At 40.5% G+C, this 12,150-nt stretch overlaps 3 protein-coding genes across 3 annotated transcripts; 2 read left to right on the forward strand and 1 right to left on the reverse strand.

Annotated features, from left to right (window-relative positions):
* The first annotated feature begins 1,569 nt into the window (after nucleotides 1–1,569).
* Nucleotides 1,570–3,950, forward strand: LOC131431258 (transmembrane protein 185B). The gene is made up of 6 exons (XM_058596864.1): nucleotides 1,570–1,842; nucleotides 1,991–2,061; nucleotides 2,119–2,224; nucleotides 2,279–2,486; nucleotides 2,540–2,924; nucleotides 2,990–3,950. Exons 1-6 carry the CDS (start codon nucleotides 1,805–1,807, stop codon nucleotides 3,226–3,228), a joined length of 1,047 nt encoding a protein of 348 aa, XP_058452847.1. The 5' UTR covers nucleotides 1,570–1,804; the 3' UTR covers nucleotides 3,229–3,950.
* Nucleotides 3,951–5,863: 1,913 nt separating this feature from the next.
* Nucleotides 5,864–7,142, forward strand: LOC131429465 (pre-mRNA-splicing factor 38). Its single transcript, XM_058593605.1, has 2 exons — nucleotides 5,864–6,790; nucleotides 6,845–7,142. Exons 1-2 carry the CDS (start codon nucleotides 5,985–5,987, stop codon nucleotides 7,080–7,082), a joined length of 1,044 nt encoding a protein of 347 aa, XP_058449588.1. The 5' UTR covers nucleotides 5,864–5,984; the 3' UTR covers nucleotides 7,083–7,142.
* Nucleotides 7,133–10,431, reverse strand: LOC131429464 (WD repeat-containing protein 3). The gene is made up of 3 exons (XM_058593604.1): nucleotides 9,879–10,431; nucleotides 8,438–9,821; nucleotides 7,133–8,375 (listed from the first exon to the last, which is right to left on the reverse strand). Exons 1-3 carry the CDS (start codon nucleotides 10,034–10,036, stop codon nucleotides 7,182–7,184), a joined length of 2,736 nt encoding a protein of 911 aa, XP_058449587.1. The 5' UTR covers nucleotides 10,037–10,431; the 3' UTR covers nucleotides 7,133–7,181.
* Nucleotides 10,432–12,150: the final 1,719 nt, after the last annotated feature.

The raw sequence follows: 12,150 nt of genomic DNA on the forward strand, positions 1-12,150 counted from the left end.
TTACTAAGCTGTAAATATTCAACCCAGTCGTGATTTTTCCAATAAGCTTAATTTACACAAGCAAATACTATTATAAACAACGTACAAATCACCATGGTAATGTTTCTAACCCGAAAAAACTCAAAAGCAAAAGACAACCGATCCAAAACCATCCGTTACTATGCGCAGTAAAGATAAACAAGCGGCTGTAAGAAAAAAAAACGATTTATCCTTTAGGGTTTGAAGTGAAGTTTTTAAGTGTCATCACAAACGAATTTCCAGACGATCTTTTTTTGGCGCACATCTACGGTCCTCCATGAAACTGGCAACAATGGTGAAAAACTGGTTGCACTGTTGAGTTCCCATCATCACATTTAGGGCATATTCAGGAGTGTTCTAGTTCTAGATGCATAATTTATGTCAGTTTTAAAATTTAAATCTAGAAATTATAACGAAATAAACTGGCAGCCCCAGTAGCGTTTTATCTGTGTTTCAAATATAGAAAAAATAGAACGGCAGTGTATACCAGTTTTAAATTTGACAGTAGAACTGGTCGAATAAATAAAACTAAAACTGATTGCTGGGGATACGTTTGTTTCAGTTTCATTTACATTATAGACCACCCATATGAATCTTGCAGCTGCTGAATTTGCTCTTATAACACAAATGTCAAACGGTGAGAACTTTTCGATTCGTTAGCTCATATGTATATATTGAGATTTTATGGTACACTCAATATTTTGTTTGTTTTGATGTAATCAGCTAACACCATGATCTCTCGTGTATTTGAATTAATAGCGAAAGGACAGTTTACAGCAGATATAAATTACAGCAGTTAAATGGGAGCTACAATGTATACTTTTCGCGTTAGAAGTAAAGGTAGCTCGGAAAGCTCGGAATTCCAAGTGCTAACACAGTAGATTTCCGACGTTCCATTATGTACTACGAAAAAATCAGAGTAGATTGTATAAATGTTAAAAATCAAAATCTTCAGCATGATGACCTAGCTTTGGATGTCCATTTTTCGTGCTTCTCCGTTTTTTTCGTTTGGCGATTCGTTTTGCTTATCTTGTTGGTTATTTTTAACAATTGTCTCTTTATATTATGGCATCAAAATGAGTGACAATGTTGACATTTGATTCTGCCCTACTCATGGCACATTTTAATCGAAATGATAACAATGCAATTAATCTTGCGCTCCATAAAGCGGTGAGTGCGGTCATTTTAGAAAGTACCGGGTACGAACCAGATTTTTTTAAATTATTGTAGGCACATACATGTCTTTATTATTTATCTTTGGTGTCATCCCCCTCCATCCCTGTATACTTGGAGAGAAATGGGCCTAGCTTGAAACAACTAGACATAATGGTTGAGGTTCAAACTCGTATTGTAATTGAATCAAAATTCACAATTGTTTGTCGCAAGTTTTTGACTAAAGTTGTCCCATATAAATTTTTCAATTGGTTTCCAATCGTTTGATCATAATCACGAATTAATTAAATGGTAATCGGAATTTCCAAATAGAGAAAGATTTTTTAGCAGTGTACCGAACTAACACATACTCAAATTGACAAAAGTTCACACCTGGTATACTGTGGTCCGTGATATGGCACGACGGCTGTTCGGAGGAAGACGATCGTTTTCTTTACGATTTGTGATTGAACTTTTTGTCAAGGCATTGAAGTTGTCTTCAGTACGTCAAGAAGTGCTTACTTTTTTGTTCAATAACAAAGTAATTAGTGCAAGCAAATTTTCGTGTTGGTTATTCACGATCCACGCAATAGCCATGACAGAGTGACTGCAATTAACAAATATCGGTACCACGATGAATCTGCAATCATTGTTTCAAGACTTCAATCCGAGGTAAGTTCATGACGACGTGCTCATTTCGCTTTCTCAGGGTTACTAAAAATAATGAATATCGGAACGAGCGTTTTTCAAGGTTGCTATCGATCGAAATATCTTGTATGGAATTTCAAAATACAAAGATTTTATATTTTCTTGTTTCAAGTAAATTCGTGGTACATTGCTGTTTGTTTACATTTACGATTCTGTTCTGCCTTCGGTTGGATGAATTCATTGGTAAGAAACTGCTTCCATTCAATAGTACAGCTAACTAGTTGACTTATCTCACTATAGATTGGCCATACTGGGTAATATTTGTTCCGCTGTGGATATGGAAAACAGTTGCCACACTTGGAGCAATCGTTGGAGCTGTAGTTTGGTGTCGGTACCCACATTACAGGTAACCATATTCCGTTTTCTTTATTCCGTAAATATTCCCGATTTTCTATTGCAGAGTTGAGGGAGATTCATACTCGCACTTCAAAGCAATGCTTATATCGTTATCCTTGCATCTTATTTTACTGATGTTCGAACTGCTGGCCTGTGATAGATTAACCTCCGGGCGGCACCTCTGGGTGCTGGTGTTTATTCCGCTTATCTTCGGTAGCGTCGCTAGCGTGGGAGCTTGCGTTTGGGCCGTCAAGCATGACAGGTCTTTTGAGGTAAATTCATCACTAAGGTATTTGGACTCAGTATAAAATTCAATCTCTTCCAGTTGGAACTGTTTTGTGCTGTCAACGCTCTCCAATTCGTGTTCCTGCCACTTAAATTAGACGGATTTGTTTCTTGGAGTTGGGAAGTAGTTTTCGTACCACTCTGGATTGTACTATGTCTCAGCTTAGTAGCCGTACTATACAGTATAATATTTTGCGGAATCCTACTACGAACACCAGAAGTTTCCTCACAGCAGAAAAAATCCGCCATCAACTCAGCTATTGGCAACTGTGCCACTGTGCTTCCAATTTTGATGTTTCAAGTTTTGCTGGCGGACAAACTGGACGAGGACTTGGATTGGCCATTTATCGCAGTGGCTGGACCACTGCTAACGGCATTATTTGTACTGATTTTGCTGAGTTTCAATGCCAAAGGTGGCAACAAGTGTAAGCAATGTTTTATTATTCATTCAATTAAGCATTCAACGTTGATCATATTTTCATTCACACAGGGTGGTTCGGCATAAGGAAAAATTTCTGCCAATTCCTTCTGGGTGTACTCCCCTGCTTGCAAGAGTACGGTAACATATCATATCACACGGAAAGTGCTGGGCAAAGTGTTCCTTTGGATACCAGTGTGCAATTGGACGAGTTTGAAAAGTATGGAAAGAAGGGCAAAAAAGCGCTAAGCAAAAAGAACGACCATCTCAAGCCGGTGGTACCGATCATTAGCATAGATCTGCCAGACTAGAACAGAAGATTGAACTAATTCAGGGGCTTTACTCTTATCTACGTTTAAATTTGTGAACGCAACTCTAGCACAAATAAGAACGAATCCATAACTTTCTAGGAAACTATGCGCCGGTTAAGGGATGAAGGGATTTCGCCGAGATTCTTGAGCGTTGAATTCAAAACTCTCAGCGAGCATTTCGATGCTTCAAAAATGTGATTGATAATAACTCTTTCATTCATTTGAATTCAAACTCGCCATATTATTTCATATCAGTTTTTTTAAGTATACTATTTCTCAATCGAGAAGCCGTCATCTCTTTGAAATATTTTACGTTTGGGCCACAACTGCTTAGCTAGTGGTTGCGTAGTATATTTACCTACACATACAAAACATAATCTAATATAAGCCTATTTATTTAATCTATTAGATTAGTTGATTTTATAAAACAAGATATAGTTTAGAAAATTATGAATTTGTATTCGCAGTCGAATCTACTGATTTCAGGCTGTTAGTATTCAGTATCAGCATATTAGGGTTGTCAAATTTTACTGCTGCCAATGGAAAATATGTCTTAGGATAGCAAAAAACAGTACTTGCAGCATAATTGATGCCTCTTAGGAAAACGAAAAACTATTTGTATGGTAGAATTATGTGATGCAAGAGTAAGCTAAAAAACGATTTAACTGTGAACAATTATTGGGATAGTGATTTGTAAATAAAATTGTACGCCAAATGAAAAAGATGTTGAATTGTTCTTTACTTCACAAATTTGTTGTCATTCTTCTTTTGGGTGAATATACACTCTCACCCTCTTGTTTACGGCCGTATGCGATACGTTCGAAAGTATGTCAAATTCGCGTTACTGTTTACGTTCGAATCGATCGCAAACTTTCAAACATCGTACATATATGAGAACAAAGCAAATCTAACTTAAAACCATCAGTTGTTGATTTGTTTTTTTTTCGTTAATTTCGACCATTCGACGAAGACTTTTGAACGAATCGAACAAGCCATTCTTGTTTTCACTTGAATGTGTACGAACGCGATTCCTGTGCAAAAGAAGTATCGGCACGCAGATAGTTTTTTAGAAAGATTCCTAGTATCATAGAAGTGACGAATGCTACAGAATAAATAAATATCATACTCAAGATCAATTTTATTCAAGTCAGTAAGTAAAATTTTGAAATTAATCTTCGTGCAAAGTCAGAAAGTCATTGAAAATAGTCAGTCCGATCAATAGTATCTGCGAAAAATATGTTGCATTTATCTGGTAATTTTGTCATGCTTTCGATAGTCTTCTTCTTCTTCTTCACTTCTGGTGGCGTCACCTCACTTGAGATGACGCCGATTGATGGCACAGCGATTTAGCTATATTGCCAGTTAGCTTTCGTTTATAGTCCAATGGACTTTCTTTTCACTGGACTACAAGTGAAACCCTCGCTATGTGACAACGTGGAGTCACCGAAGTACGGATGAAAATCCTTTCTTTCTCGCGAAATACTCGAATTTTCACCGCACTAACACGATACGACGTGTTCACTCGTTGAGGGTTTCACCGGAAGTCCTTTTCGATAGTCTACATATAAAATGAAGCATGTTTACCCATTGTATATTTTCCATAAAGTACCTAATAAATATGGTAAAATTCGATGCGTAAAAAACTTGGAAGCGCGTATATATTCGAAGGTTCGTTTCAATAACTTTAGTAGTGAAAGAAGGTAAAATTCGATGTTTAATTTGCCGTTGGACAAAAATGGCAACCCATTCCAGTAAACCTGTCAAATCGATGAACCACATAATGTGGATTACTTTTCAATTTGACATTTGGTTCAAGAAAAGTGTCTGTCACAATGGCAATATGAATTTTGTGAACTCTGAGAAAATTATAAAATTCATCTTCACTCGATTTTAAAGATCGAGCATTCCAATTTAAAATATTCGAATAATTATTTAACATTACTGTTAAATTTCAAATTCATTATAATATTATTTGCAAATTGCCATCCGATTTGAAATGCTTCAAAAAGTGATGAAGTCGAATTCATTCGGATGATCATTTGAAAAATTTGATCTTGTAGGTAGATCATTTTATTTTCAGTTATATCGCCTAAATCGATTTCATTTGAAAAAGGGAATGGCATTGAAGGAATATTGGTAGGTAAACTGATATTAGAAGCTCTCCAAACCATTATTTTCTCTTCACAGATAGTCTGAGTGCGATTGAAGCCATTCGCTCAAACGCTGCTGGCAAAAATTCCTGAATATTATTTTGATCCGGCTTTCGGATCCGGAAATATAGGGTAAAGTGTGGTAAAAATTTTATACCAGCACTGAAAAGGGCGACAAACCGTAAAAAAAATTTAAAACGAGCTCAAATCTCCTCCAATTGATAGTTTTTATCAATAGACGGTCAAACAAACCGATCTCGGTTATTCTCTCGAGAATCGAAGAAAATTATTATGAAGAATACCACAGTATTATATATGATAGTATGATTGATATGAGAAAGACACTATTTTTTTAAGAGGGTGGGTAGACACTTTTTGATATTAAAACGAATTTTTACTTGATTTAAATGATCGTGTAGTAACTGTGCGTGCCGCTGCAACTAAATTTGAGTTCCGATGTTGACAACCTCAGTTTAGAAAACTGAGTGAACATCTATCTCGTTTCCAATACACTTCATGGCCTTTGGCCTCAGCTTGGTTAGCGTTTGTTTACAATATTTCCGTAGCTTTTCTCGCGTATTACCCATTTAGTTATTCCTCGAGACGATGGCCAACCGTACAGTGAAAGATGCAAAAAATGTGCACGGAACTAACCCACAGTATTTGATTGAAAAAATTATTCGGTCCCGTATTTACGATTCAAAGTACTGGAAAGAGCAATGTTTTGCTCTGACCGCCGAATTGCTTGTCGATAAGGCGATGGATATTCGATTTCTTGGTGGCGTATTCGGTGGAAACATCAAACCGACGCCGTTTTTGTGCCTCACACTTAAAATGCTCCAGATTCAGCCCGAAAAGGATATTGTGGTGGAGTTTATCAAGAACGAAGAGTTCAAGTATGTGCGAGCATTGGGAGCGTTTTATTTGAGACTAACCGGCTCGTCACTGGATTGTTATAAGTATCTGGAACCCCTGTACAACGACAACCGTAAGCTGAGGCGACAGAATCGAATGGGTCACTACGAGCTAGTGCATATGGATGAATTTATCGATGATTTGTTGCGGGAAGAGCGAGTGTGTGACATAATTCTACCGAGAATACAGAAGCGGCATGTGTTGGAGGAAAACAATGAGCTCGAACCGAAGGTTTCCGCTCTCGATGATGATTTAGACGAGGAAATGCCCAGCGATGACGAAAATCTCGAAGAAATAGCGGAAGCATTGAAAGCTAAAGAGAAGGAGAAAAAGCTGGAAACCATCAAAATTAGGGAAAGTAAACGGGAACGGTCGGTATCCAGAGAGCGCCAACTTGAAAAATCCAAAGACTCCGGAACGCACCGGGATCGCGGGCAGGAACGGTATCGTGATTATGATAGAGGAAGGGACAGGGAACGGGATTACGATAAAAGAGAGTAAGTCTACAATAAAATTAATCGTTGAATCATGGGTAAAATTATTGGTTGTAGGCCAGCAACGGATCACCGTTACAAGGAGCGAGAGGCACGGGAGAAGGATCGCGATCGCCAACGGCGACATGAGCGGGAACGGATAGACGAACGGGATCGAGATCGACGTCATGGCGATCGAGATCGGGAACGGGATCGTGAACGCGACAGAGATCGAGACCACCGAGAGAGAGACTACGAGCGAAATCGAGACCGGGACTACGATCGTGAACGAGACTACGATCGACGTAGACGCTAGCCTAGCAAGTAGAATAGACCTTTACTGCAACAACAACAAAAAACGAGTGCTTTTATTGTGTTGAAGAATGTTCGGTAAATTCCGAAAATTTTATTGTAATTATGTACTAATTTGTACAAATGTTCTTTTGGCCAGTTCTTTCCGTTTGCGTCGCTGATCTTTCATTCGTCTACTCTTCGTAGCATCGCGGAACAATTCCACACCTTGGTTGGCTTCCACTTCCCTTTGCAGCATCTGCATTCCATGGTAATTGACCCCAATCATGTCCCTCTGTTCCACGATGGCACCCTGCAGCTTGTCGATAATTTCCTGAATCACCGGCAGCAGAATCTGATTGTTAACGATTGGTTTTTGATGGATTCGGAAAAGGAACAGCACGACCTTGCAGATGGTTTCCGTTTGATCCTGTCTTGCGGTCGTCAGTTTCGGTACGCGTTCCAACAGTTCGCACGCGCTGGAAAACGGAAGCAGAAGTAAGGCTTCTTGCAGATCGCTTGCCCGAATGCGTGTCAGAACTGCGATCAGGAAATCGTCCGTGTTGGTAGCTTCGTACGCATACATCAGCGGAGGGATGATGTTTTGGCTGTCACCTTGCTCGAAATTTTTGCTAATCTCTAGACATTCCAGTATATTTTCGGCAGCTTTTTCCGATCCGATCGTTTTTCGGGAAGGCATTTTTAACCCTGGTAAACCCGGAACGTTGGATTCATCGCCTGTCGCCAGGGTACTGTTTTCCAACTCTTCGCGTTCTTCCTCTTGCACGTCTTGCAATACCAGCGGTTCGTCGGTTCTTTCGTACAGCCGAAGTGTACGATCGGATCCGCAGCTTACCACAAACTTCCCATTAGGACTTACCGCCAATCCGTGAGCTTCACCCACGTGACCGGGTAATGTTACTATCTTCTCGAAACTATCGGCGTCCCATTGCTTCAGTTTACCATCTTTGCTGCACGAGAAAAACATGTGCGTTTTGGGTATAAACTGCAATCCCATGATGGAGTTTTCATGTGCTATGAGCGATCGATGGCAGTCACCGAAATCCATGCCCCAAATTTTAATACTCCGGTCTGCTGATCCGGTTACTATAAGATTAGAATCGTACGAGATATCCATACAAATGACCGGTAGCTTATGGCCGTACAGCGAAAGGTAAAATTTAAGCGTATCCAAGAAAAAGATCTTCACGGTCGAGTCCAGCAGGGCGACGGCAATGTATTTGTTATTCCGTGACAGACGAACGCACAGGACTGTTTCTTCCAGTTTGAGCACATTCTTGTGAAGAAGCGAAAGAATCTGGGTGGAAAAGTTGGCACTGTTAGAAGGAAGCGACTACTAAATCATTACAAAAAAGTTACCTTCACTTCACTGTTATCCGCTCGGTTGGGGTCCGCGATGAGCTCGAAGCTCCAGAACTTCACCGTCGTATCGCCGCCACCGGAAACACAACCGCGCATATCCGGACACAGTGCGATACTCCACAGTTCCTTCTCGTGTGCTTTGACCCGTTCGATGATCTCCCCAATCACGATATCCACAATCAACAGCTCGCCCGTTTTCAGTCCGACCAGAACGTGCCGATCGCCCGGTACGAAACAGGAACTGACGACGTACCCAGTTTCAACGGTTCGCAGACACGCTTGCGACGCTCGGCTCCAAAGTTTCAACGATTCTCCGCTGCCTGAAGCGATTGCCAAACTATCCGAACTGAACGTCACGCTTCGAACGTCCGACAGGTGACCCTGCTGACGGATGGTGTGAATGACCTTCGACTCAGCGTGTTTTTCTGACACGTTCAACGTGTAAACTTGTAGTAAATTTTTTATGTAGGTTACGCAAATTCGAAGCTCGTTACCGGTTCCGAGCAGCAGATCAAAAGATTTAATCTTTTCCGGAACGGGAATTACCGGTAGCCGTTTGATTTCGTCGGTCAATGAGAGTTGACGGTTAGACTCGATTTGTTTAGATTTGGTATCCAATTTTTTAAGTCGTTTCGTTAAACGAATCAGCGCTTCATCGACGCTGTAGAAATAGAACAGTTCGATTTTTCGATCAGTTCCATGGCATCCCAATATCTGTCCATTACCTTCCACTATCAGGTTCATCGTTCTGCCGGACCCTGAACGCTGGATACTTCCTGTTTGGGTACACCGGAACGGACAGCTCGCCTCCAATTCCAAATCTAAATCGTCCGGGCTCGCTGTAGACTCCTGTTGCTCATATTTGCTGTTTTCGACAATTTTGTACACCGTAAGTTGTGAATCTCCTGATCCAGCTACGAGGAAGTCATCTCCTCTCATCAGAGCAATGCTCCAAACTTCGGTTCTATGATCGATGATCGTTTTAAAGCAACTTTGCGTCTCCATATTCCAAAACTTAATCTGAGTATCTTTCGAGCTCGATAGTACAACATCATGATACTTCTGCATAAAAGTCGCATCCGTAATAGGTGCATTGTGGCCAACTAAGCGACATTTTCCGCTTTGAGCTACCACATCCGAGACGACCAAATCGTTATCCAAGCCTCCGGAAACTAGTTTCAAGCCAATGAGGTCAAAGTTTAACGCACTCACAGCGGACCGATGTGAGGCGAAAGTACACGTTGATTGTTGACTTTCGAAGGCAAAAATTTCTATCACTCCATCTATATAACCTACCGCAAGATGTTTCTGATCCGGGCTTGGCCGAAGATAGGTTACTTCCTGCTTATCCCGTGTAAATTCAAGAACTTTTTCTCCAAGCCTTGAAAATACAACTAATTCATCAATTAGAACTTAAAAAGAACCTTCAATCCGTTACCTGGTGTTCCAAATCAGTACCTTTTCGGCTCCGGCGACGGCCACAAATCGGCCATCGACACCACCCACGGAAACGAATGTCACATTGGCGCGACCACTCGCGATTAAATTGAAATTAGCGACTGCCTTGTACGACAGATATTGTTTCGTCAAACCCATGTTGATCGCCTACTAGCCACTGGTGGTATTTTGTATGAATTGAACACTAAAAATTACAATTTTCAGCAAAAAGAACAACTTCCAGAATCACGCATCGCTGTACGGATGAAAACATGCTGCCGCAAGCACTCACGTCTAGACTCTAGGGGTGTCTGACTAAAAATCGACCGAATAATCGATTAATTACCTTAATAATCGAATGAAATTTAATCGATAAGTTTTTTCTGTTAGTCGAAATAATCGCATTTTCCGCGATTATTTGTTCGATTAGCAAAGTAATGCTTCTAAGGATTATTCACACCTTTCCGATCCGGTTTGGTTCCGTGACGGCACAGTGAAAGTGCCTTTAGTGCACCGTCATTGTTTTTTGTCAGAACCCTTCCGTTTCGATACAAGACTGGCCCTGACATACTGACTTCAGTGAACATAAAATATCGGTGACGACGAATCTAGTTTGCCGCATGGACGCTAAACTGACGGCATAATCCCGCTCGGCCTTTTGGCTTCAGGGCAGCTATGGTCACCAGACGGCTACCAAAATTGATCCAGTGGCGGCTGTCAAATCCAATTTGGCAAAACATAGTTAGCCGAGCGTTTTCATCTTTCCACCTTCACTGAAAATGTCAAGGATTTCGATGTGGAGAAATCCTGAGGATACGGTTGTATCGTCAACGGTGAGGCAGTCGGTCACCAGAATGGTTGCATATTAGTCATATTTTGCCCGCTGACAGCGTTTAGTCAACCGTCTGGCAGCCATGCCCATGCGGGTAACAAAATAATGGTGTCCGTGCACGGTGCCATGCTGGCACTGAATCGGATGGGAATCGGAATCGGTGTGAATAGTCCTTAACTTTTCAAGTGCACTGACTTAACTTTTCATTTGCAAATTCACTAAGATCAGACCCTGTAAGCTTGGAGCGATCTCAATCTTCAGTTAAGCAACGCCATCGCAAGGCATCACATTCAACATATCATGTCAATTATATGAGAGCGCAGTGCTGCTGTTTTGGCGCGCACGAATTTGACATTTCTCTCTCCTACTTCTATGTACTTCATTTTCTAGTGGAAATGAGTACAACACAAATGTATGTGCAAAAACTGTGAAATTCAATCATTTTTTTTAAATACTTCGCTTGAGAATAAATCTTATTTTTTCGCATTTGAAATGGTCGACAGATTGATAATGTTAATTTTTCCTGTGGCCTCTATACTAAAATATTAGGTGCTGATTGTTTATTCCTCACCGTAGTTGTTTAAACCATTAATTTCGAGTACAAAAATTGATTACATAATCTAAATATAGCTCAGTATTAATGTTGCGAAAACGACGCCCGCGACAAATAACACTGGGTAGACGTTAGCTGCGGAGATCCCCTCGGCTAAGTCGGGAGAGAACTGTCAGTCGTCAGAGGCGAAGAGAACTGTCAGTCAAGAAAATTAGTTAGATTTTATTTCAATTCATACATTGGCAAGTTATATTGGATACAGGAGAGCTTTCGGAGCACACCTTTTTTACGTGGCACAAGATTTGTGTTACTATTTGTTGAAATCCTTGAAGGTTAGTTTAAACTATTGAAATGTATTAAATGAATTATTCTGATTGTTATTTACATATAAAATCTTAGTTGGAATAGTACTTTGTCACAGATAATAGTGACGTCGACTCGCTGCTTTCCTCAGGAAACACGTGAGAAGATAGGAGAAACAAAATATGTAAGCATATTGGCATAAAATGAAGAATATATTTCAAATAAACAATTTTTACAGCTTTTAGCTGCCGCTAATGAAAATAGGGCTGCTATAAGGATTGTTTTGTCCGAAAATCCGAACAAAACTTAAAGATATTTTTTCGGATCTAACCTCAAATATGGCTGAGGGAACAGCATCAACCGCAGCAGGAGGACGAAATTGTATTAACTGTGACGACATTGGTTCTATAGACGATATGGTCCAATGTGACTGCTGCGATTTATGGGTCCATTTCCATTGTGCTGGAGTAACGGAAGCTGTTAAAAATGTTCCCTGGAATTGCTCGAAGTGCAGCAATCAGTTGCAAGTGCCACCTCGATCTGACAAGAAGGCGCCCAGCAAGAAGGGGTCTTCGAAGAAGACGG

This window comes from Malaya genurostris, chromosome 2 (assembly GCF_030247185.1).
Source record: "Malaya genurostris strain Urasoe2022 chromosome 2, Malgen_1.1, whole genome shotgun sequence".
In the NCBI taxonomy this organism is placed as follows: Eukaryota; Metazoa; Arthropoda; class Insecta; order Diptera; family Culicidae; genus Malaya; species Malaya genurostris.

What these genes read in the sequence shown, in the direction of transcription:
- LOC131429465 (XM_058593605.1), top strand. Translation starts at nt 5,985, where the DNA reads ATGGCCAACCGTACAGTGAAAGATGCAAAAAATGTGCACGGAACTAAC. An exon ending in CGGGATTACGATAAAAGAGA is followed by an intron (nt 6,791 to 6,844) that starts GTAAGTCTACAA and finishes TATTGGTTGTAG; the next exon opens with GCCAGCAACGGATCACCGTT.
- LOC131429464 (XM_058593604.1), bottom strand. Translation starts at nt 10,036, where the DNA reads ATGGGTTTGACGAAACAATATCTGTCGTACAAGGCAGTCGCTAATTTC. An exon ending in GTACTGATTTGGAACACCAG is followed by an intron (nt 9,822 to 9,878) that starts GTAACGGATTGA and finishes TGTATTTTCAAG; the next exon opens with GCTTGGAGAAAAAGTTCTTG. An exon ending in CGGATAACAGTGAAGTGAAG is followed by an intron (nt 8,376 to 8,437) that starts GTAACTTTTTTG and finishes TTTTCCACCCAG; the next exon opens with ATTCTTTCGCTTCTTCACAA.
- LOC131431258 (XM_058596864.1), top strand. Translation starts at nt 1,805, where the DNA reads ATGAATCTGCAATCATTGTTTCAAGACTTCAATCCGAG. An exon ending in AGCATGACAGGTCTTTTGAG is followed by an intron (nt 2,487 to 2,539) that starts GTAAATTCATCA and finishes AATCTCTTCCAG; the next exon opens with TTGGAACTGTTTTGTGCTGT. An exon ending in TGCCAAAGGTGGCAACAAGT is followed by an intron (nt 2,925 to 2,989) that starts GTAAGCAATGTT and finishes TCATTCACACAG; the next exon opens with GGTGGTTCGGCATAAGGAAA.